The sequence below is a fragment of the Hetaerina americana genome, unplaced genomic scaffold (genome assembly GCF_022747635.1).
Source record: "Hetaerina americana unplaced genomic scaffold, ioHetAmer1.1.p SCAF_4, whole genome shotgun sequence".
NCBI classification, from domain to species: Eukaryota; Metazoa; Arthropoda; class Insecta; order Odonata; family Calopterygidae; genus Hetaerina; species Hetaerina americana.
Genome location: NW_027286985.1, coordinates 65,725,161 through 65,751,518, shown reverse-complemented (window position 1 = coordinate 65,751,518; position 26,358 = coordinate 65,725,161). Strand labels below are relative to the sequence as shown.

Below are 26,358 nucleotides of genomic sequence, written 5' to 3'. Positions count from 1 at the left end.
TAGGAATGTTTCTTAGTTCTGAAATATGTAAAGGGACCCTTGAATTCTATCTCAAGTTTAAGGTTTTATAAGCAATTTTTCGGATAAAGATTTTCATGCATCACCATTCTTAGGTTTTCACTTTAACCGGAGAGCTATTGCATAAGGGCTCTCTTCGGTTCCGATACGATTGTTCGATTCAAAGCGTTCATTCCATTAAAATTCCGCAGCTTTCATTTCATTTCTAGTTGCTTCAGGAATATTAAATTCCATAATCAATTATTCCGTCTACTAGAAGCCGAGCCTATTATTCCAAGTTCGAACGTCAAGGTCATATAATATTTCTTTATTTTTTTATCTTTAGTCATGCATCAGAGTTTAGGATGTAATTTCCAAGTATTTCCATTTATTAGTTGATTTAATCGATAGTATTTTCATTCAACTTACCATAGTATATTCCTCAATGTTTTCTGAGCTGATAAGAGAAAATGTATCGTAATTCAGAAATTTCACGGTGCAAAAATCTTTCACCTTCACCGGGACTGGGAACATCTCGGTCAAAGCGAATGATTTTTACAACGTGAAATTTCTGCATTTAGATGCTCATCAGCGAACCGTTGAAATAACTGTTGCGGAATATCTCGCTGCTCTTTGAATTGGAGAACATTTTTATGGTAATTTTCAGAGTGAATAATTTGTTACGTCCAACTTAACACTCATCAATCGTATTGGTACGCAGCAGGAGAAAATAGACTCAAGAAGTTAGTTTCTCTGGTTTTCCCGCAACAAAAACCTAAAATTCCACAATAAATTTATAATGAAAATATTAATTGGATTTTTTTTAAAGTGGAGGTAATTTTTTTCTGAAGATATTTCATGTTCTCTCAATTTGAGACGAATATCTGTCCCTGTTCCACTTTCTAAAATGGTACCAGGAGATTCAGTGACGATGTAGGTTGACTCTCAACCTATTGAACGGCGATTCATAATCTGTGACACAGCTGTGCTGTGCACTCCTCTGCATCGCGATTGAAAAAATGTGTCGACGACGACATCAGATATTTTTTTGAAAGGAATAAAATGGAATGATGGGTTATGTAAACAGAATCACAACTTCGATGAAAGACTCATTCTGGAGCGTTCGCCTATTTCAGTAACCAATCTTACTAGGGTTGGCTTAGTGTAGTTCATGCTCCACGCCGGATAGTCTATTAGCCCATTCTGTGCCTAAAGCAAAATAAATAATGTATTTATTCAGAAATTTCGAGACTCTTGAAAGGTGTACATATTTTAGTCTACGATGGCATTGGTACATGGTTATCTGTTACAGATATCGTACAGCCAATGCACCGTAATTCGAACGAAGTTTAAGCAGTTAAAGCGGTTATATGTCTTAAGGAGAATACGAATACCTAAATTTTGAGTCTTCCTTGTTTCGTATCGTACAGCTGAGTCACTTGGTTTCCTCTGTTGTTTTTACCTGCATTATTTCGCGTTCTGTCTTGCATAGTCGTGTATTGATATATTTTATGGCTTATGAATTCCTTTATAATTTCTTTTCCCGACGTTTTTGGGCTCCATGAAAGTTTACATTTCATTCCGTATGTGTTGAGTATTGACGAGGGCGATAATAAAACGAATTATGAAACTGATACCTCTTTTCTGGATATTGTTAGAACTACGATCAATTATTTCCTGAGATATTTTAGTAGCTAATATAGTGTTTATATATCCCCTATACTTTACTTCTATACTGCCTGGGAATTAAAACGACTGTATGTTACAGAACTTTGCAAACGTTGTCATCATTTTGCACCTATTGGAAGAGTCATCAGCGTCTTTTCTGGGGACATGTCGCAAAAGCCCCCTCCATTTTCCGTGATTTCCGTTCCTTCAAATGAGATTTAACAGGCGAGGCCTTCCTAAGCTTGACGGAATAGAATGGCTATAACTATGGGAAGAATTAATTCACTCTCCTTCCATCACTAAGGTACAAAACTATTTTATGAGTAATTTATGGTAGTACTTCTATTCAAATCTGCTAATCGAGTCCTATTTCTCCCGCCATTGCAACGCCCGCACACCTCCTGCCATCAGAGTGGGGAAAGTGATAGTTAAGAGAGGTGATGTAGGAGGCTACGGCGGAGGCGGCGGATTCGGAGGCGGTGGAGACTTCGGAGGTGGCGGTTACGGTGGAGGCGGAGGCGGTGGTTACGGCGGAGGCGGCGGTGGAGGCTGGAGCGGAGGTGGAGGTGGATTCAGTAGCAGTGGAGGCGGCGGTGGCTACGGCGGAGGCTTCGGTGGTGACTCCGGAGGCCACGGGGGCGGCGGTTATGGCGGGGGTGGGGGCGGAGGCGGTGGCTATGGAGGTGGCGGTGGAGATTTCAGCAGCAGCGGGGGCGGTGGTTACGGAGGCGGCGGTGACTTCGGGGGTGGCGATGGAGGGTACGGGGGCGGCGGTGACGATCACCACCACCACCATCACGAGCCCGAAGGCGTATGGAAGAAGAAGTTGGTTTGGAAGGAGGAGTGGAAGAAAATCTGGAAGACGGCATCCAAGCTGGTCTGGAAGCAGGAGTGGAAAAAGATCTGGAAGCCCATCTGGAAGGAAATCCAGGTGCCCATTTGGAAGGACATCCAAGTACCCGTCTGGAAGGAGATCCAAGTCCCAGATTGGAAGAAGGTCTGGGTTCCCGAGTGGACCAAGATCTGGGTACCGATCCACGACGAACACAGCGACTGGGACTCCCACGGTTGGGACGACCACAAGCCCAAAGGAGTGTGGAAGAAGAAGCTCGTCTGGAAGCCTGTGTGGAAGAAGATCTGGAAGACGGACAAGAAACTGGTGTGGAAGAACGACAAGAAGCTCGTATGGAAGACCGACAAGAAGCTCGTGTGGAAAGAGGATTGGAAGTCAATCCAGGTTCCAGTCTGGAAGAAATACGAGGTCCCCGCGTGGAAGAAGGTCTGGAAGCCAGTTTGGGAGAAAGTCTGGGTGCCCATCCCCAAGCACGAAGAACACCATGGGTGGGACTGAAGAGTACAAATCTCTTCCAACTAATTCTAAGTTTCTTCCACAACCAGTTACCCCAATCGTCCACACCGATAGTTACCCCTTCGACTACGCCTGTTTTCCCTCTCTTGTACTCTCTTCCTCTCCTACTGGCATCGCTCGCGTTTCCAAAAATGTCCTCTTAACGCTCCACGTCTATATCGTTTCCCTAATGCTGAAGCGTAATAAGAGTTGAAATTGTAATGTTTTGATAGGGTCGGTTGGCCCTGGAAAGGATCTTAGAGACCATGAGCAATGTGGAGTCATGTCATAAACTTTCTTATAGAGGGTGGGTGTTTGTGCATCATAAACTTCACTTCCTTCGTTATCGCTACGGCGACAGGGACTCGAGCCGAGATTATCACGTTTAGCGGAGCGCCCACCATCATAGAGGCCACGGCGGAAGTGGAAACCTTCGGGAGAGCGTTCATTAAATTGAATTATGGGAAGCCGGCGGCAGCACAGCACAGAATCTGGTTTTGCCTCGCTCCGCCTTCCTGACTTGTTTCCTCGTGGTTGGGTGGTAGGGATCATACGGGTTGGGACGTCGTGATATTTTGGTTTTCACTTCATACTTGAAGCCTTCGTTGAAAACTTTGCTGGCCTTCAATACGCGTCAATGCCTCGTGCGAGACAAGACTCTTGGTCGACTTCTTTCCGACTATGTGTCGGTGTTCGTTCATTTTCGCTCCGAGTTTCTTGCCTCGGGCCTTTTGGATAAAAAGAAAAAAATGTCTCTCCATTTCCACATCACTCGTCTCCATTTCACTCCATCTCTCATTTACGTGCTTCATTTTTCGCGGACTTTACATTCCCCCCTCGCATCCCAAACCACTCAACTCGAGTGTCCCTCGAGCCGGGTCCGATGCCGCCGCAGAGAAAGCCCGCTCGTCCCCCAGGACCTCTCCCAGTCTTTTCGGCCCTTTCCCTCCCCACAACACGCGTACACCCGCCGCTTCCCATCCCCTGACCTTACCGACTCACCCCAAACTCGTCATCTCCTCTTCAGGCAGTCCCTTTCCTTTCCTCGCCAACTCCCCACCCGGAGGAGATGAAGAAGAGAGGGCTGCTCCTGTGTGCGGGGATCGCTTTCCACAACTTTCACCTCCTTGCTTGCGTGAGTGTGTGTGTTTGTCCGTCAGCCGAGTTTTTCCTAGATCCCCTTCCCGACGACCCTCGCCCCTCAGATGAGCACCTGCTGAACCACCCCTCCCCTTCCTCCCCGGCTCTCCTTGCTTGGACCTTCCCCGCGACCTCTCCTCCGCTCTACCGCTTTCGGCACGAGAGGCACTCGCACCATTCGCACGGGCACCAAACCCGCATATGACCACCATCACCACGCATCACCACTCATCATCGTCGGTCCGCATTAAAGATATCCCCGTGGCCTCCGTCCGAACGAAAACAAATCCATGCCTTCGGTGAGAATGTCCGCGACGGCACTCCACGCGTTTTCTTCTACTTCGATCTTCAACGCGTGATTTCTTTTCCTCTTGCCCGTGGATTTAAGGGAAACGCGTGGAGGTGCCCTGCTCTTGGGTACATTCCCTCATCGCGTTATAAAAAAAAATTATTTTATTTTTTAACGTTCGGTGCCCCGCTCGCCTTGTCCTCAATACGTACGGGTCGCAAAAAGAGAGTTTGAAGGGATTGTTTAGCTCCCTCCCTTCCCAAATGTTTTCACCCATATTGGCTCATGGTTTCTCAAATCCATATTATTTTATTACTTCCGTGAAGGTACTTCACACTTTTGCTCAAATTCCCTATCCTCGTCAAAATGGAGGTGTGGGATAAGTATTCACTACCTATAATGTAGTTGTTCAGTTGTAGATATTATAGTCCCGTCCTCCCGTGCGCTTCCGTGCTTTTCCTTTTACAGAAGCCGTTGCCTGCGTACCTTTTTTACCATGTGTTTTATTTCACATTCCATGAGAGTGAGTGAGAGAAAGAGAGGAAGAAGGTGAAACACCAGAACTTTTCAACGGGTCGTTTGCTGTCTCGTCCTCGTGGATGCGGAGCCTCGCGCCCATCGGTCGGCGTCGCGACGCCCTCGAAGCAAGGATGAGTGCTGACATGTTGCCTATTTTTTAAATGTTTTTATATTGTATTATATATAAATATGTATATGTATACACGCATTTTATAAGTCTGATGTTATTATTTGTTACAATGAAGAATTCTGTAAAAGGTTTTTTTCGAAGTAAACCAGTTTTTTACGCTCATACGCTAAAAACATTTTGGCTTCTCATTTTAGAAAACCTGCTTTCATTGATTGTTGATCCAAGTTTCCGTTTCCACCGTGCGTTATCATAGTTAATCGTAATTGATTGACGTGAATCGAAATTATCTCTACGAGACGACTCTTGGTGAGGAAGACGACGGACGGTTTTTATTTTTCATTGTGAAACTGACCATGGGGTTTGGCGATTTGACGGGGAAGCCCCGAGCATTGTGTACTGGGGACAGGCATGAAATGGAATTTCGTTCGCCTCAATTTGAATTTCGTTGTGAGTTAAAGCATGTCACGTACTTTCATCCACTCTCTCCTCCCGAAGACTCCCATGTGTGTGCAAGTGTGTGTGTGTAAAAAAACCACTTTCCTCGCGCACCTTATACGCGGGCCATTTCCCTCCCCGACTCCAACTACTTGTTAAACGTCCCATCTTTCCTCGACTTTCCCTTTTATCTCGGATCAACGGGTGACAGATGGGGCGGAGGATAAGCAGAAGGGGGTGGGAAATGCCCCTTCGGATGGGTTCTTGGTTGGCGAGATGAAGGACGAGGTAGGGGGGGTTTAAAGGAGAGAGAGAGAGTGAGGAGAAATGTGGGCGGGGGGAAGTTTGGTTGAACGGTAAAGAATCACGATCACCTTGCGTGGTCATAAAAAGAAAGGCTTTGCGGATAAATCTTCGGTTTAAAAAGAAGACTCCGAACCGAGTGGAAAGAATGTAGGAGGGAGAGAGAGAGAGGCGATGGGAGGTTAATAACCCAATTTCGGTCGGGAGAAAAATAACAAACTAGACTTCTCCTATCGAGAACTAGATGCGACCACACCACGAGTGTAGACCGAGTGTATATTTAAATTATATGTTTTTTCCAACACGTTATTCTTCATGCAACTGGTCGGTGGGGGGTTTGGGAGTATTATGAATGAATGGTTTGGGAAAAATCGGCGAGTAGGTGTTCGTGAGCTTTCTATTTCCTCCCGGACAAGGAAGAAGAAACCGAGTCATTCTTAAGATGTATTCCTCGTTTCCTCCCTTTGGAGACTGAACCCCCCCCCCCAGTTCCACCCGCCCTTCCCCGGAGGAACACTCCTCGTTAGACTTTCTTCCACAGCCACCCCTACCCTGGGCAGTTCCCACTCCGCCTATCCACACGACGTCCCCCGCCACGCCAACTTCTCCTCCTTACCTTTCCCCACTCACCCTCCCTCCCTCTCTCTCTCCGCTGTCTTCCTACTCGGGAGACCGCTCGCAATCCATCCTCCTTCACTTCACTATCCATGGACCAATCCCACGCCATTCCTCAACTCTCCCCCACTCCCCTGACCAATCCTCTCCTACCACGCCGCCCGGCTAATGCAATGTCATTATCGCGGCGGCCGCCTTTCGCCTTTCTCCGGTGCACTTGAATTTCATTCCCTTCTCTCTTTCGGTTAGTCTATTTTTTTAATCTCAATCCACCGAAAACGCGTGCCCTCAGTCGGGTTCTTCCCGGTTGATTACCCACCTGTGATGCCATCTAGTAATTCCATCCCAGTCCGATCGATTGCTAAATCTAAATCGGGTGTCCTTCCGTGGTTCCCGCAGTTTTCCCCTCGATTTTCCGGAAGGGACGAGAGGTAAAAACCCGTTCCGTCCACCTTTGCGTGCATCTAGTTTCCATCTTCGAAACCCTGTCTCGTAAACCTCCTATCGATGTGAGAGTGTTGGAAAATTTCTCTATCGGCATACCAAATTCGCCTTTCAGGACAAGATTATGGTTTATTTCCTCGATCGGTGTCGATAGTGCTGGTGGGGAGAAAACAAGACTGTTTGGAACGCATTTGAAGATTAAGTTCGACGGCCTCAGGATGAGGTACTTCACGTCTATCAATAATCTCTTCGATCTTTAATCAAATCTACAGTCCTTCTCAGGTCTCTCGTTGCAGCCTTAGGCGGTGAATCTCTAGATGAAGTTCTCGTCCCTTAGCAACTGCAGTCATCGTCTATTTACGTTTTATTCGTCCAAATAAAAATGCGGATACCGCTGACATATAAATAATGCAGTCACTCAAATTCTTCTATGATTGCGCTAACGACATCTACGAAGCTCGTTCCGCCTCGTAAAATTTCGCATCCCTTCTTGTGAGTCTGATCCAGTGAGGGATAAGGTCGATCGTAGATTCTCATCCTTCTCTTTACCATGCGAACAAAACAGCCTGCGGGGCCCGTCCTTTCGTCGGATATCGCGTAAATTTTAAAAACTTCCTTTGAAAAAATTGGCACACAGTTTCTTCCGACCCTTTCTAAATGCTCGCCGCTTGTGAATTTCGCGAGTCGCCTATCAACCCCTTTCCCTCCGTGACTTCATTTTCTTAACCCTACCCACAATCGACCAATCATCCCGACAAAATGGGCTTTCTACTGGTCCCTCCTCCATCCATCCACCCTTTCACCCGATTGAGAGAGAGATATGCTTTGCCATAGAGAGCAGCATTCTTCGAGATCCTCCTCCCCTGCCTTCCTCGTCACATTAGCTCTGTGTTCCCACCGCCGTCTCCACGCGAGGCGGGGGAGGGACCTTCACTTAGCGCACCTCACCGCCACCCTCCTGACCCCCCCCCCCCACCCTTCCCGCACACTTTGCCGTCGCTCGCTTTCACTAATTTCGAACCCCTCGTGATCGTTTGCATATTTTCCCCATTTTCCCAACCAATTGGTGGGTCATATTGCCAGTCAAACCTAGCTCGACTTCGTTCCTGCCCAATGGTCTTTAATCTACCTGCGCATATTTTCCTCTCCCGGCGTTTAAACAAAATCGCCGGAAGTAAATGTCATCATTTCCTTTTTGAGGGTCAGGAGGAAAAACACTCTTACACTCGTGAAATCGCACAACTCCCATTTATTTAAGTAAGAGGTCACCTTCCTTACAGATGCGGAGCCGGAAGACACCTTGGGTTATTTTTTTTTTGTAATTCCATCGTGGGTGTCTTCAGCCGAAACGTTTTACCTCCAACTTTTTTGCCGTATTTTTTCGACGTTTCGCCTGTAAACATTATTTGTACTTTTAAAATCGATCTTTCATTGTCATATTTTTTTCATATATATTTGTCGGAAGACCTGGTGGTGAAAGTTTAGTCACCACAATTTCAATTGACGTCCAAAACAATTTTCATAGCACGCGTCAAACAATATTTGCACATATATGTCTACTAAATTCGCTAATTTACCTCATACGTGAATACTTTCACGGAAATCATGAAATCCCAAGTGACTTTAACGCGTGATAAAGATTAAGCAACCAAACTGCGAACGAAATGTTTGGCTGCTTTGCAATGATCTCGGTAGGAAGTTTTTCAAATTTGTTATCGGCTGTTAAGTTCCCTCTTCAGTATGACAATAGTTTCCAAGACTCTACTCAAATATTTTTAGGCTCTGAAATTTAGAGCTAATTCATATGTCATTTTATCGCATATTATTTGTGCCACTTATGAATGTTTCAGTCAGTTCAAAATGATTCCCGGAAACCTCGACCTTAATCATCGCTACTACGCTAAACACTGGAAATTAAAAAATTCTTGAGGGACCTTTGAGAGAGGAGCGTGGCTCGGACTTCTTCGGAAAAATTTGATCTTTTATTCCCACCACATCGTAATTAGAGACGCCTGAGTGCGTCGACGGTAACTTTGCCGCTCGAAATATCCCATCTGCAACCCCCATGAATCGAGAAAAAGCAAGTGCCTGCCCTAATTCAATTCCCATTTAAGCCCTCTTATCAAAAATTCGCGTCTCGTCTAAAAACCCAGCTAGCGAGAGATTCCCTCGCGCAGAAATTAATATGACTTTCCATTTCCGACTTTCTTTTTAGCCGCGGCCACAACCCCCTCCCCTACTCAACCCCAAGCCTCTTCGCAATTGCACTGAGTTTATCCATCCCCGCGATCTCCTCGCCTTGATGATATTTTGCTCCTTCCATCACCCAAGTCCGGATATCCCGATCCTTTTACGCGATACGCAGCGGGGCTCGGCAGGCAAAGGAGGAAGAGAGCCTTACCGTCGGCCCCTCACATACTTTCCCGCTTTCCGTTATCTCCATTTAAAAAGTGGAGGAGAGTTGAGGGAGTGTTAAGTTGCGCGAAGAGTTGCATTTTACCCCCCTCGGAGGATCCACGCGGGGACAGTGGGATAGAACGCGTACTCATCCATTACTTAGCGTCCGCCTTTGTAGGACGGACGTGAAAGGTGATTTTCCCTGAGAGTTTAAAGAAAAAAAATCGAGACCTCCGCTCGCGGTGGTGAGCCCAGGCAATAATCATCCATTGTCATCGGAAAGGGGGGGGAGAGAGCTGGAGGGGTGGGGGATGAGTTCATATCCAAGGGTGATGGGCGTCATGCTCATGTGTGAAAAGAGCAATTTCTTTCCTGAGGCTTTCGTTGGCTTCGCTCAATTTACTCGTTCTTTTCTTCTTCAGACTTGGAAGAAATCCATTCTTTCCTGAGTCTCTCTGCTCATTTCCCCCTCCCCACCAACTCAGATACGCAAAACCGCCACAATGGAATAGGAGTCGTTGGTCAGCTATCATCATCGAGCTTTCCTTCCAAAAGAATTTTCGTTGCGTAAGTCGGTCTGGTTTTCCCCCCATCTCAATTCGTTTTATTCCGCGATCATCCCACTTTAGTTGTGAATGGACTCACTTCCTTTTGTTCTCTGAGCGAGAAATGTTAACGAAATTTCCCGGATGGAACTTCCTTTCCCCTCCCCCAACCTCTTTTATGAGCGAGAAATTTTTTTTTTAGCCCGAAGACATGCTGAAATGTCGTTCAGCTTTGTGATCCCGGTGTGTACCTTATGTTATTGACTATCACGTCCCCTTAGTTCGTGGACAAGTCTCTCTCTATTAACATATAACAGTCAAGTTTTCTTTTCGATCTACTTCAAGGGCACAGGCCGTTTCCACATGCTTACCTTCTCTCTTCATTTGCACAGTCCCTCTCAAAATTTCACTCCACCTTTCAGGATGAGTGAAACTCGATCCGCCTTATGGTTAGCACCATATGCCGAGACCCCATTTCTGAGTTCACGCTTAATTTTTTTATTTTAAAATCAAACCCTCCTCCTATCAAAAATATTCTTATACCTTTGCTTGGTTTCATTAGTGGGTGCTATACATTTTTATAGTTAAAAAAGAAGCATTCAGCAAAATTGGGGGATATTTTTCTAGAAGCTTTCATACATATATGTTTATTTAATTGAGTAGTATTGGTCACTTCTAGTTCAATGGTTGTTTGCTAACATCAACAAATCATAAAGACCAGGATATAAATAGAAAAGAAGTAGAAAGTAGCAGAAGGCTTTCTGTAAAATACAAACAACGTCCCACTGAAAGACCTCCTTGGTACTTTTCATTATTTCATCAAAGTTTGATGATTGAGATCCATCAATTGATAAGGTTGCTATGGATTTGGGCCTAAGTCATCATCTGTAATCCGGTTTCCTCATCCGTATGTCACATTCATCCTTACACATTCCTCCTTTTTAGCTGATATTGCCTAAGAGAGAGAGAGAGAAAGTCATGAAGCAAAAGTAAGAGGTAAATGAAAGCATAATTAAGTGTTAATATGCAGATAAAATTGTATGGCATTGAAATTAACTCACCTATTCTCATGAAATCCTCATGTGCACAGTGTACTGTTCAAAAGGCTACTTGAAGTAGTTAAAAGGATAATATTTGGTGTAATGAATTCAAATACTAACATAGTATTTAACTTCTTGACCTTATTCTTAACATTAAATTAGAGATAAAGCATTATAAATATAATAACCTAAGTGCTAATTTCAAATGTGTGGAAACCCAAACAACTTTGGGTAGGAAAAGTTTGTTCTAAAACCAGAAATTTAAGAATTCATCAATCGGCCAGTTTTTCATTTGAAGGCTTGTCTCCTTTCAATCTTCATTATATCATCCCTCCATTGTCTGCATGTTACCGCCATTAGCACCTATGATTAGAAGAATCACAATGTTTGGCACCCAGTTCCATTATTTTGAATCGTTGCAAGCATTTTTGTTGTTGTCCAGAATGCAAGGATGCTAAAGGGTCTTGACGAAGCATTGTTGTCTTATCTCATCCCAATCGTGTGCAAACAAAACCTGTCCGGAAATCGCAAGAAGCACGAGAAATTTGCGATAAGACATCTAATGAAAGTAACAGTCGAAATGGAGAAGAATATAATACTCATCTCGTTGGTTAGTGTTGTTGGCCGAGAATCTTCGAAGGCCTTCCTAGGTTTTGGTATTGTATGGGTGCATTTATCACGGTAAAGGCACTTGAAGGGAAGGTAAACGCCAAGTGAACGAAAGAAATGCATTCTTACTGTAGCCAATTAGAAATCACATAACAGCAACGAGACATTGAACCGCTTTTGTGGTCTAATAAGCTGAGAATTGCTGATTACAAATATCCTTCTCAATCTGATTAGCAACCTTTCTTCCATCGCAATAATGTTGACCAATTATTTTTTTAGAACACTTCAACAAGTGTAATACAAATTCACAGAAATCCAATTACACATTGCCTGGTAACTGAATTTCAACGTACACTGCTTCCGTATGTTTCCAAGACAGCGAGCATTTGGCATCACATCAATTGGCATAGTGAATGCACATTGATGAACAAATATTTTAGAAAAATGTATTCGCTCTTCAGCCAGTGCTACTCTGAGCTGTATGAAACAGGCCTATGAAATTACGGTATACATCCAGCATCTTAATATTACTTTCTTTTAAATTATCCATTTTGTTTTTAATATTGTCGAATGCGATTTGACGATAGCCTTATTGATTCCTGGAATTAAATTACAAACGATCAAGAACATATGAAATTCCAAGCGTAGATATGAAAGGTCACCTATCGCCCCCACGGTTAATCGAGTAAGACTGCTTGTTTAAGCGGCTTTCTTATAATGTCCGTATTATTCACGCGAAATGTCGCGTGCCTCCTGAATTTTAAGTTCCGACCGTCACATATTTCACGGAGAAATTTGGCAAACTAGAGTAAATATGAGAAGTTGAAATTTGATTAGCTCTAGTTTCTAGCCTGCTGCCAGGGTGAACAAAAGGTGAGTAACGATTCGAGAACAAATGTATTTTGTTTGCTTTCGCGATCAGCAATGCGTGAGACCAAAAGCCAACTCGCGTGTGTGCCCTAATTCATGGGCATATCTTATCATCAATCCTTCACATTCTGCGGAGCATGTCAGAATTTAAAAATTAAAGAGAAAAGTACTCTTGTGAATATCTTGATAGTCGTTCTGGAACCATATTTCCCCGAAGGTAATTCGTCCGCCGGCGAGAGAAATTCAACTTGTAAGTTCATGGCGAAAGCCACCGGATGGCAGCACAGCCTCATCCATTCCGACGTGGATACCTTGTCCCCGTCCCCTGCAAGCAGCCGCTGCATGCTGGTATGATGATGAAGTTATTGGGCGATACTCACTGGTTGCTTTCCGTAATGATTTGGTTGACCTTTTCTGAAGAATTTTGACAGTAAATTCATCTCGTTTCGTACAGTTTCTTTCCACCGCTTGAATCCCCGCATCGATTTCGAGCATGGCAGGTGGAAGCATGAAGGACGAAAAAGAGCATGAAGGACGTAGGTTCATCATCTCCCTAAAAAGGTTATTTCAAGATGTGGTATAGGATCTTGGATCATTCAATAAGTAAAAATAAGATTAATACTAATAAATGTTGCACTCTGAATACCTTTTTCAAACATCGTCGATTCAAAGAATTTAGCAGCAGCCATTAATGCTTTAGCATTTTTTCGCAATTTTGAGCATTTTAAGGCTCCGCGTTTCGTCCTTCCTATGAAGAACGTCGTCAGGATCTTTAAGAACAGTTTGTTTTATTCGTACCCCTGATATGTGTTTTGCTAATACGGCCGTTGATTCATATTGAACATTACATTGCAAAAATTTCAGAGTTTACAAATTATTCGTGTTGACCGGGATTCGAACCCGGTAAAGGCGAATGATTTGTGCACTCAGAAATTGTTGCATTGCAATGCACATTTAGCGGATGACAACTTCAAAAGTTACGGTCGCGGCATCTCCCGACATTTCTGGGAATCACGTTGAACATATTCAATTCTTTTTATCAATCGGCCCATTCTTTGGTGTTTATCTGTCTTGGCCACACAACACTGACGATAGACATAATCTGTATTAAATTAGGTGGTTTTTTAACTATCTCTAATGCTCCTTGAACTAGATGACGATAATCTTCGCCAATTGTTTTCCAAAATTTTAGTCGTATTTAAGAACATTGAACTGAAGGGGGAGAGCCCAAATTCACTGACAGAAACCCGGGGAGTCCCGGCTTCAATGCTCATTCGTCGCAATCAACAAGGTTAAGTGGGTAAGTGAATGAAGCTACGACATGGTTTGCCATTTGATCTAATTTTATTCCACCTATTCATTTATATTGAGAGTTATCTTCTTTGATTGCAGTTTGCATTATTCATTTCTTCGATCCCTTCGCTTGGAAGGGAGTGATCGCGAATTTTGATTTTATTTCTCCCATTTTGATTGATGATGAAATCAAGCTACATTACATTATTATATGTTTTCTCACACTTTTAATAAAGCTACGGAATGTAATCACGTTTTGATCATGTTTACATGTCATATGCGAAATGGAAAGTAACAGAAGTTTTTTTATTAAATTTCACTATGGCTAGATACTGATTCAGATACAGCGTTGTCTATAGCCAACGGCTTCACAAAAGAGACGGATTAGGGTCGTAATTCAGTTGTTTATAGACTCAAATAAAGCCAAGAAACGTTTGAAAATGGAAAGGAAAGCGCAAAAAATTTAGAAAATTAGAGAAAATTTAATTGGAAATCACAGACAGGAATACTAAGTTTGTATAAATGCAAATGAAGTTTTTAATAATTTAAATAGCCGAACAGGAAATGACTTTAAAACAATAATAGGAAAGTTGCTGATGGGTGACAAAACGCAAAATTAAATTGATAATTGGTGGTAAAATAGACTAAATGAAGAAATGGAGGAATATTAACGTGGGCTTGAGGAGAAAAATGTACAAGGTTTGAACTAATTCTAAGAAGTCAATTGGGAGAGAGAAACGTGCTGGAAATATTTGTGACAACTTTTTCGACCAACGGGTCTGATTTTCTTCGGCCGCCCTTGATTCCTAGTTTCTAAACCTCTTTACATTTCACAGCCATTTCATATTTTGGGCACCAATCCTGTTTTTTCAAAGTCCCCACAGGATGCGGTAAAACAGAACCGGCGAAAAAAAAACAAGGCCGGCACTCAAAAATCAATGGCGACTGAGGCAAATAAGGGCGGACAAAAACTCAGGTCCGTCGAAAAGCGTAGCAGGTAAAACTATACCCCGCCCATCCTTTTTCCGAATTTTATGCCCAAGAAGATAAAGCGGAGTGAAAATTTTGTGATACATGACTAGAAGGAATGAGAATTTATCGAATTTGTGATAGTCATTTGAGGTGTTCGCTGTACTTGAATTCCTGGGCGTGTCAGTGATAAATAACCACTGTTAATAAGCAAGTGAACATGCATTTTTTACGGATGGATGAAGGTCATGAAGAACTCACCTTTCCTTTGAAGACGATCTCAGTTTGACCACTTTTGCTCAGCTTCTTTGATATCCGACGCAATTCGGCAATGGAGACAGGTGTTACTCACCGAAGATCTTTTTAATTTAATCGTGGCGTGTAATGAATCATGAATTTTCGCACAAAAATTGCCATAAATTGCGAAGAAGTCGTAATGCCATGGACAGAAATAGCCATCACGTTATACGTCGCGCAAAAGCAGCGTCTTCAACTTCGGTATCAATTACCTGCGCCAGTCCGAAAATGATTCCCGGACTCCGAGAACATCGCTATATTTATTTTATCACTAGAAAATTTATCCATTATTCTACGCATCGCTCTGTTCTTTATCTCATAATTTTTCCCATGTGCTTTTTTTCATCCCTGGTAGCGCTCTCGAGGGAGTGTGAATTAATAAAATTTTATTCATTCCACAAACATTCCTATTCACAACGCTGATCTTGTAATAAGATTCCTAAATGCCACCACAGAAAGATTTTGGTCCATATAAATAATATCGGGGCTATAAAAACGTTTATCGGATCCTCACCTAAGAAGGCGTCACTCGGCGTTGAATTGGCAAGTGGTTGTTAAATGGAGGGACCACGGCGCTGGTCTAGGCGCCTTACACTCTCCTCGGCATAGCACGGAGGCAAATTGAGGAAGAGAGCGTCAGTTTCCGGCAGTTAACCAGTATAAAATACGTTTGGATCTCCCTCTTGGACTTTTCACTTGATAAAATGGTGAAAGTCATTTTACTAAAACTTTGAATAAGATAATATTATTTTGGAAGCTCGGGCATTTGGAAGGTATGATAGAAAAAAAAAAGGGAAATTTTCTCCACCCGCAGAAGTTTTGAAGAAGGTTTAAATCATGGAGAGAGAATGTGGAGAGCGTTCAACTGTTGAGCTCAAGTGTCCGAGTAAAATACGAGGGTCATCCGGAAAGTAGTACCCGTTCGTGAAATAAAGATACAAAAGTAAATATTAACAAACATAAAAAATTTTATTTGAAAGAGGATACTTTAAACTACTTCTCAACATAATCTCCAAGCAAATTAAGGCATTTGTCATAACGTGTGACAAGTTTCTGTATTCCTGCTGCATAGTCCTTCGCCGCCAGCTCATTGAGATACGCGAGGGACCCATCTTGCACAAATTTTTGCATAATGCAGATGGTGTTTAACAATTTCATGAACAATTGTTCGAGAAACATTGGGAAAATGCTCACAGATGTCATCAATTGTGACGCGCCGATCGTTCCTCACGAATTCGTCAACTGAGCTCACCAGTTGGTCTGTAATGACAGACGGTCTCCCCGAACGCTCATCGTCGTGTGTGTTCCCCCTCCCCATGTTGAAGTTGCGACACCACCGCCGAACAGACGACTCGTCCATTACATTGTCTCCATACACCTCCTTTAATTGGCGATGAATATCACATGGGCGAACGTTTCTTGCATTGAGGAATTTAATCACTGCCCTCACTTCACAACTGGCGGCGTTCTCAATTTTTTTAAACATTGTAAACAATCACAGAAACAACACAGGCAATGCTAGCGTCACGCAACTTGGCTCAGAGAAGGCAGACAAGCCACTGAAGCTATCTGACCTCGTCCAGCGGCTACTCGCGTCGTCAGCACTTCATGCGGCACGAACGGGTACTACTTTCCGGATGACCCTCGTATATAGCTGATGTCTTTGCCAGCGTCACGTAACCTACGTGATTTTTTGGGTAGCAGTCATGTCTGGGGAACCGCAGGTTTCTTAGGGAGAGAAATAGGCCTTCTTTACCATGATGAATGAAAAACATTTTTTAGGGTTTACACGCCTTAGTGGGAGGAGGCCATTGTCCCCACCTATCGAGCACACCTTAAGTGTTGTTAATTCATTTGGTTTTTGTTTATATGAATTCTATTTGCATATTCTTCTTCTCCTCGACATATGAAGTAAAAAACTGAAACACACGAAAATTGAGAATTGCTGTTATCCGATCAGGACCATTATTTCCTCTCATTTATTTTCTGACTCTAGTTACATTAGAGCCAGCAGAGAAAATATGCAAAAATTATTATTTATAATGCAATTATCAACTATTTTAATTAGTAATAATTAATCTATTACTGATTAAATTATAGATAGTTAAATTTCTTATTGAGAAAACTTTTGGATTCAATTGATGAACGTAGAGTCATGAGGATTTTGAAATTAAGACGAAATTGAGAAAGATTGAACAATCATGCAACTAATTTGAACACAATACTTTTGTATTTGATAAAAAAAATTAGATTATATTGCCTAGGAAACGAAGAATTATTTATCTCAAAGATCAAGATGGTATGGGTGACTAGAAAGCGTTTTAGTTGACCAAATTTTCCGACGTAATGCAATCTTTATATGCCTTCGAAACCCGGTTAGCCATACTTTGATCTATTCATTGCATTCTTTTTCATTTATTTCCGGAATGAAAATAAAATTCCCTCAAGAGAAATCTCAATATCATGTATCCAGATCAATCATAAGGGCTAGATGTGATTGACGTCAACTGAGTAGACATTTCCTCTATCCCTTTGACATTGAGAAAAGTTAGATTTAATGATCTGGAACGAATCATTTCCGTCGCAACCAAATTCCGGTCCCTTCAAAGTAGAGATTTAATATTGACAAAGATTCTACCGCAAATAATCATACACGGCTGGTCACCCACCGAAAACTGATATGCAAATTTAAAGTCGGAAGCCGACTTCGAATAAGGAGGCCAAATCATTAAATCCGCGATAAGTGTAAGGTTATCAGTGGATTAGTCACGATATTTTATGTATAAAAAACGTCCTAACAAATAAGATTTCAAATTTCGTAGGGCTAATACTAAAATGGGGAGCCATGTAAAGTGATACACTTCAAAAATTAAAAAAAAAAACCTTCCGATTTTCAAGGATCAGCTTCCGTTATCAGCTTTAAACTAGTTAATGATGTGTTTTTGCCTGCCGTTGAGAAGTAAGCATTAATGTCATGTTTTTATGAAAAAATAATACTAAAGATTTTTGGCATCTATCTTTGATAATCATATTAAAAAATAAATCACATTGGTAGTTAGTTGAGAGTAAAAATAAAACGACAGAGATTAAGTCGCTGTCAAATATTTTTAAGATTAGAATTGAGTGTTATATTTTGGTAAAAAATTAAATGAGTATATCTTTTTCCAAAGCTTTGCTTCATGTTTCATTGTCTTTTAACGTTTACATCACTACTATAAGGTCTTTCACTAATAATACGTAAGTCAAAATTGTATCGCCAAAGAAGGGAAGCTTATTCGAAGACGTGAATTTCTATGAAGAACTCTGCGGAATTTTGTCTTGCATTATAGATATTAATCATTGAAACTGACGCATTAATAAGAGATTACATGCATGAAATAGATGCTTACTTCATGTCGGATTGTCATCAAAATATGGAAATTAAATTACAGTTACCGTATGTTTCAATCGGGCATTAATTAAGACCATTTTAATTAATAGGCTTAAAATTCAATTATAAGTTAAGGAAAATGTATACAACTGCATCCATTATGGTCAACCCTTGTTTTGAGAGGATCGAAATCTCAAAAGTAGGTTTGCTTCATTTAGGCGTATTTGATCAAACTGTTTCATAATTCTGCTAAGTATGAACTTGAAGTACTTTTCTTACTATTTAGAAAATAATTTTGCAAATGTTTGTGGGGAAATTGAGTAATATAAATAGAGTAATCAAGGAATACGACCTCGTTAACACACTCGAGAAAGCGAAAAGAAGTAAAATTTACATGAGAAACGTCCTATCCGTATTTCTCGTGACTCGAAAATTTTAATCTCGATCCGTTTGAGCACAATCGTAAAACTTATTTGTCCACCAGCCATTAGCTCATTTTTTTCCTCTGGTCGGACGGAAAACTCGAGGAGATGACTTATGTAAATAATTTCGAATAACTTAACAAATACGGAAACATGAAACTCTCAGAGTCTCACGTAAAGGAAAGGTTACAAAAGGACGAACTTAACCACGTTTTCCTGTGCACTCACCCAATTAATACTTCCTCAATCACTTTTAATAGTGTCACAGAAGAAAAGAAATGTTTGTCTTAGGTCAGTGAGCACTGAAGCCGGAAAAGCAAGAAAGTTTTTTAATGAAACCAACAGGTGTACAGATGATATTAGCTTTTGAAATTGACAACCGAAACAAAACGTATAATCGTCAATCCTGAACCAAACTGGAGCTTCATGTTTGCCCTTTAATCTGGCGATGGAGTATTGATCGATCTCAATGTTTTGGAAGTATGTATATGTAAGCAATAATCTCTACTGATGCTTACCACAGGCACGAAAAACTTTGGTTCAATTTCCTTCAACACTTAACCCAATGGAAGAAGGGACTAGAAATGAGTTGGAGGAAGGGGGTCCCCAGTTTAATTATTTTCATTAAATTTTAAGACAAATGATCCCAGCGTTGCTGTACATCACACTTTTTAATCTCGTATAAAAATATTTTCGTTAAGTCTAGCGTAAAATAAAACATTATTATTTACTAACGAAGGCGTACTGATGTCCAGAATTGTAATTCTCATCACACAAAAAATTCAGTGTCCTAATATTTTAACGCGGTCCTTATAACACCACTGACCCACTGGGCTAGAGAATTTCGCAAGTGCAGTGGGATGCTTTGCGCCGAGCGCCAGCTGTCGGGTTTGTTGAGAACTCGTTTGGTCTCTGGACGATTTCCACTTTGAAATCCCTCCTTTTTTCCTCGAGAAAGGGAGAGAAAATATCGCCCGCTTGCTCTAAATCATTTATAAATGTTTATCGCGCTAAAAGTATACTTCCGGAGTTCTAATCGCTATTTATTTCAATAGCTGGCCTTAAAATTCCGTCCATACTTCTAATTATTGTTACAAAAATGTACTTTACGACTAATTATGTCTCTTTTAGTTCCATTTACATTCTACAAAAATTAAACATACATATGCAGACAAAAAATTGCATCGGTTTATTATGTTGGTCCACCTGGAACGCTTCGCGGACTCCGTTTCTTAAATAGTGTACGCATTTCGCTGGCAGTTTAGATTAGTTTGAGAAGAGATTGATAGGAGTTAGTTCTACCTTTGCTTAATGAAACTAGTCTTATGATTGAGAAATTGGTCAATAAGGAGGATAGAATCTAATGGAACAAATTCCATTAAGTATTCAAAATGCGAATTAACGATAATGATACACATCTTTATTATGAAAACTATCGGGCGTAGTCATAAGCGATTAAGAAAGCTTGAGGTGAGGTATATCACTGGCTGTCTGGTAACGTGATGGTGAAAGCAAAGAAAGTTCTTCGGATGATTAATTGCTATTTCGCATTTAGTTTTCCATTGCATCAATAGTGGTTTATCCAGAAAAACAGGCCAAAGAGTTACATGAAATCGAAGGAAAGTTTCGAAATCGGAAGGAAGAGTGACAAAAATCTCTTATTTTTCTTCGTTCTATCTCCCTTTTCGTCCCACCATTCCCCCAGCTGAGGATAAGAACGAATTTATTCGATAAAATATTAGGAGAGTATGGTTCTTCGTATTATTGTTTCACCTAAATGAATAACATTCTTTGGTTAACCAGAGCTTATGTTTACATGCATACATTTTAATCGCGAAGCGATATGAAAGCATCACAAAATCTTGGTCAAATAATTAAATTCCATGCATATATTTTTTCAGCAATTTTGTATCAGTGAAATTTTCTTTAAAAATCACTTCCACCGAACCCCCACGAGAATAATTTTAATACCACTGAGTAAGGCATTAAAACTTGTTTTTCTGACCTAATTGAGTTTTTTGTAGCCCTTACAACATTCAATCTGAAATTTGACGGGTAAAATCGTGTAATTTTCACTAATTTACATTGAGTGTCAGAGACATTAATTCGGATTGGATAATAGTGCTCTAATTTGTTCAACATGTACATCAAAATTCCGTTATTTTTAAGTTTCTTATGTTTGGTATACACAAGTTTAACAATGTTGACATACGAGTATATCAACGACCATATCAGTTAATACACACTACTTTTATTTTATTTGGATTCTATCTACATAATAGTATGATCGTATGTATTTTTATCCAATTTATCTAAGGTATTGTCATTCCAATTAATGGTTATCTTTCTTTCAGTAATTGAAAACGCATTTTATATCACAAACAGCTATAGTATATCCTACTCGAAAGAGAATAAATGGTAAATAGGGTGCTGATTTACCTGACGTAATTTCATTCAGCTCAGTCAACGGGGAACAAGCAAATCCGCCCAAATTTCAATGCGCGATTTGTTGAGACGTCAAACAACTAGTGCAGAAATCACATTCGAGGGCATCTCCTCACAGTATCCCATTATGGAATGAAGAGTATTTTGGAACATTTCTCCAAACACGATCCGTTCATCATTTCACATTGATAACCCCGCAGACCCTTTAATCTGCAATAAATAGGGGGGAAATGAGGTCAGTATCAGGTCCCATGAACTTGGCTCATGAGACTGGGCTTAAGACGCGGGCCCGGTTGAAGAGAGGGAGAGAATTCCGAAGGTTATTGGAGCGAAAGGGATTCAACCAACCATCGAGGTTATGAAACAAAGCCATTACTCACGGTATGAGGAATGAGGATTGCTGCATTGACCGTCGAAGATCTCTCTTGTGTAAGATTACGCCCCACCCAGGGGAAGAGTAAAGCCTGACCTCGTAAAAGGGGCACTTAAGCTTTCGCTCGGCAATCTGGTAAACACCTAAATCGCTGCTTAACCCAAAAGATCTGCAGTTTTTTTCCACGGACTCGCATGTTATTGTCATAAAAATTAATGAGTACAGACTAATTGGTAGATTGACGCTCTACGCCTCAAGTAGCTATTATGCAGTTATCACTGCAGTTGTTGTTGTGTCATCCAAGTTCGTCTTTTGTATAAAAATCGAGAACTTGCTGAACACTGCTCTGTGAAAGAATAAATGTTCTATACACAGATATCAATCGGTTATATCGATTTAAAAATATTTATTCAATAAAAGCCTACCACAATGATTGAAATACATTCATCAGAGGGTAAAATTACCTCTGTACACTACCTGACAAGCCTTCGCAAGGACGTGTGGCAGTGGATGTTAGGTCGCCAGACGTAATACATTTATTCCACAAAATGCACAAACTCATGGCACCTCACGATTCACCGAAAAGGCACGTGAAAGGAAAACGACTAAACGTATATGCGTGCAATACTCGTTATAAGTATTATAATTATTATGCTGTAAATAACTACTCCACTGGCTGCTTTGAAGGTAAATAAGGAAACTTATTAAAAGGGCGGGTTCACATGCAATGCGGTCATATATTATCTGCCCTTGAATTCTACACCCACAAGAAGGGTAATTCACAAATACGAGTACATAAGCTCAATTATCTGCACGACAACCCTCCACCCGGCACAAGTGTGCGAGGCGGGGGGGGGGAGGTTAGGACGCCAGCCATGAAGTGAGCTGAGAGGGAATGTAACTTGTATGTTCCTAAATATTTCTCCAGCACTTACCCATTTCCGTCTAATGTACATTTAGGTATTGGGTAAAGTGTGATGACAGAAGTTTCCACCTAACATCTTCGACCTTTTCCTAAAATATGGAAATAACTGTGAGGACTAAAAATGTCAAAAGTAGCCGTCAATAAAGTAAGGAGTGGCTTAAGAATCCTCCAATTAGAAGTAAGAGGTATTTCAGGAATGAAAAAACTAACAGATACAGATTTTTTAATGTATTTTACCGAGAAATTGTAAACCTGAGCATTAAAAATCTACCACAGTCAGATTGCAAGGCATCAATTAATGCGGGATAAAATTTAAATGACAATTTATTCCACGCAAATAATACCATTCGATAGAATCTATATGATTTCAAATGAAAATATTTAATAAATATGAACTCAATTCTTGCATTTGTTGAATTCGAAAATTTTATCAGCCATATATTTATTTTCATTGGAGGTGACGCAGTAACGTGCGTGCAACAGTGCTATAGCAGACATCCACTGATGTGATACTGTAAATCTCAGCCATGATTTTTAAAATTTTGGGCGGGAGTATTATTTTTCTCCCACTACAGTGAAATCGCCAATACAACACAGTTATTTCCACCAACTTTCAGTAATTTCATGTCATTCCTCGCGTCCGCGAGTGGAGCCCATTAGCTCGGCTCAATTTAAACGGCAAGTTGCGTTAGACTATTGAGATTACCAGCCAAGTAGACGTCGATGGGTTACAAATCTTCATTGTGCGATTTTAGTTGAATATCATGGTTGCTAAGTGAAATAATGGATATATTTGAAACTCTTTTTGCGATCATGTTTTTTGACAATTCTTGATCTAAATGATGAATATGCATATCCTTCAAAAATCCTCGGGTCTTGAAGACAATTTATTATGCACAATTGCATTTTTACTCTGTGCGATTCTATTCATATGATCATTGGAAAAATAATTGAGATTGTTTTTAGTTGCCTTCCTCAATTTATAGTACTTCTAACGTAACACTATCACTTTAAATGGTCGCCGCACTAAGGGTCAGCCGTCTCACTGATGTTCATGGCGCTGTCTGGACTGCCTTTCGTCTGACGTCAACCCATTGGCCTATCTGGTTTGAGTGACCCTACGGGGAGTTATTGTCATTGCCCTTTACAGTGTAATTCTTAGTGTCAACGGAGCGCGCAAGCCCTCTCCCTATGTCAAGGTATCAGACCTTGTCCATTATTTTGTATTGATATCTTTTCAATCTTTCAGTCTTTCGCTAGAGGTCGCATTCCTAGATAATTCCTAAAATATCAAGCGGAGTGCATGCATCACATCATCGTAATTAGTTTTCTTTTTCTCGAACTTGTAAACTCCCAGAAGTACAATTACACTTTGATTTTCTGGAATTCATTCGACATAGAAATAGCATAACTCAAAGAATAAAGCAAAAGAAGTTTCGCACTTTTGAGGTAACTTTAGTAAACTAAGTAACGAAAAGTTCAAAGTAAATAAATCCATTGAGAATATCGTACGATCCGTTGTGATGAGAGGAAAGGTGTGTACATAACCACATCCTATTTTATTTTCTAGTACCCGCCACTCTCTTAGGAGTATCCTAAATACCAAATTCTAAAATAACGGAAACGAAAACTTTTGCAATTTTCCACTTCCACAGAATTACCGTCTCCATTATTATAGAACAGTTCCACCACATCATACCTGAATCTGTAATGTATACCGCATTCCAATGTGCTTTCACTTAGCTTTCAGTCTATAATGACTTTTTTTAGGATAAAAATTATTACAGTTTAATTTTTGAAAGGCACAATTATAGGGCATCTCGGTTTTTATGTTTACTACCCGAGTTGTTCCAACGGACATACCCAGTGCCAAAAAAAATATGAACTTCGTCTGGAGTTCACTACGAAGTACTTCGGTCGTAAACATATCTTCGCATTTTGTCAAATTACCGACTTTCGGGAGGTCCAGCTGGTGACCTACATTAGGACAGGAATTACACGGCAGTAAACATTTTACAGCCATTTTAAAAGGCTCGAGTGGTCATAGAAAGAGACCGGTCCGGAGTGGAAACCGCTCGTTAGTCTCGACCAGGCTGCGAATTACATTAATGTTGGCTACCAAGGGAATGTTCTTCGTTTTCTTCCACCAGTAAACGTCAAAATCAATGCAATTGATTGGTAGCAAGGGACAAAAACAAATTCAACATAAGAGAATGGAATAAGTCGTTTGTGGATAAAAAATCAAATCCGATTTTTGGGAAAAGGGTTTATTGTGTAGACCTTTAAATTTCATTTTTATTATTTTCTCGATATAATTTTTTCATGAAATACTATTCATTTTTGTATATTGCGGGAAATAATTTCACATTTAAAATATACCTTGTGCACAAAATTCAAAATATGCATCAGTGGAAAAAATTTTCTTGAATTTCGAAAGAACTGTTATTTTTCGTAGTATATACCATTTTTAATCCCATTGTGTTAGAGTCTCAAAAATGCCAGGAACGGTGGGAAAGGAACTTCCAATTGGCTGCCTTACTATTCTTGGTTTTCATGGGATGGCGCTCGGGAGCTCTTTAATCCACCTACAAATAAATGGACGAGAATACTAAAGGCAAGGGTAGTAGGGAAATCTGTAAAACAATGCCAAAAAGAGTAGGTGCGTTTCAAGACGCGCATTGCCAGGTAATAAAAATTAACCTCATTGGCTCAATGCATACATCACGTGTTATGCGGAAGGCGCAAAATGTATGACACCAGGACTAAACAACGATCAAATTATTTTCTATTTGTGGACGTATGATGCATCCAATCAGCTCCTACATTTCCAGTAACACTCTAGTTATCCACAAATCAGAAATCCCAGTGGCCAAAACAACACTCACAGGACGAGGATGACTCAAAGCCTCGACCTTTCGACTCGCAAGTGAGCGCTTTTTATGACTAACGTGGATGAGCCATCGAATGAGTAAGTTACAAACAATATCTGCATTTAACCAAGGAAATGAGAATAAGTCTTGAAAGTACCAAAGAGAAAAATGAAGATCATATCAAACTGAACTCAGAAATTACGGGAGGAAATAGGCAGAAAAGTTAAACATATGGATCCCCAATGTGTTTGAATAGAATGCTGCCTATAGTTTAGTTCCGTTTAGAACCGTGGCCCAAAAACCAATCGATTATGGGCTTCGAAATTCTTTACCATTTCTGGTTTACTGATAAAATCATCTGTGGGCATCATATAAGTGGCGGTCACTATAGATGCATGTATATTGTAACCTTTGAAGATGACCATAATTATTTCCATGCTCTCCAATGTGATTTTAATCTGGCCGGGGGTTTTTGGCAAGGTTGCCCGATTGGGCAATAAATGGCAATTTAGGCGATTCTAAACTCATTTTTCGAGTGAAAAGTAATTTTTTACGACCAGTCGAATAATAGACGGTTCTGAAACCATTCTTCTTCTTATGAAACCATTCTTTAAGAATTCAATTCTTACGTTGGTATACGCGGAATTCTAAATCTCCATTTTTATACGTTCAACTTTTATTGATTAACTTATGGCTCAAAAGCAGTTTTATTCTTCATCTACCACGGTCAGACAACTGATAATTGTGCATGAAAGAAAATTAAGTATCACGACTCGTGCTTATTTATTTATTTTTTAATTCAATTTTTCGAATAAACTTAAAATTTTAGGTGATCCGACTGAACTGAGGATTCAGCGAAACTTCAATCTGGTAACCTTGTATACAGCTCTTGCCCTAATCCTTCAAAAATCATCACGTGTCCTTCGGGGTTATGAATGTGATATTCTGCGGGATCATATCAAAGGCTTCAGAGCACATTTCCATAATTTGTTATGAGTATCCATTGACTGATGTGCTATTATTTTCAAGACCTGACTGGGGGACA

General features: G+C 40.7%; 1 protein-coding gene across 1 annotated transcript in view; it reads left to right on the top strand.

The window, feature by feature from the left end:
* Positions 1–2,428: 2,428 nt before the first annotated feature.
* Positions 2,429–26,358, top strand: part of LOC139692469 (uncharacterized) — a gene marked incomplete at its 5' end in the record, with an annotated part of 83,525 nt that continues 59,595 nt past the window's right edge. The window contains one exon of the mRNA XM_071590684.1: positions 2,429–3,014. Within this exon, the coding sequence (XP_071446785.1) occupies positions 2,429–3,014 (586 nt within the window). The remainder of the gene's footprint in view (positions 3,015–26,358) is intronic.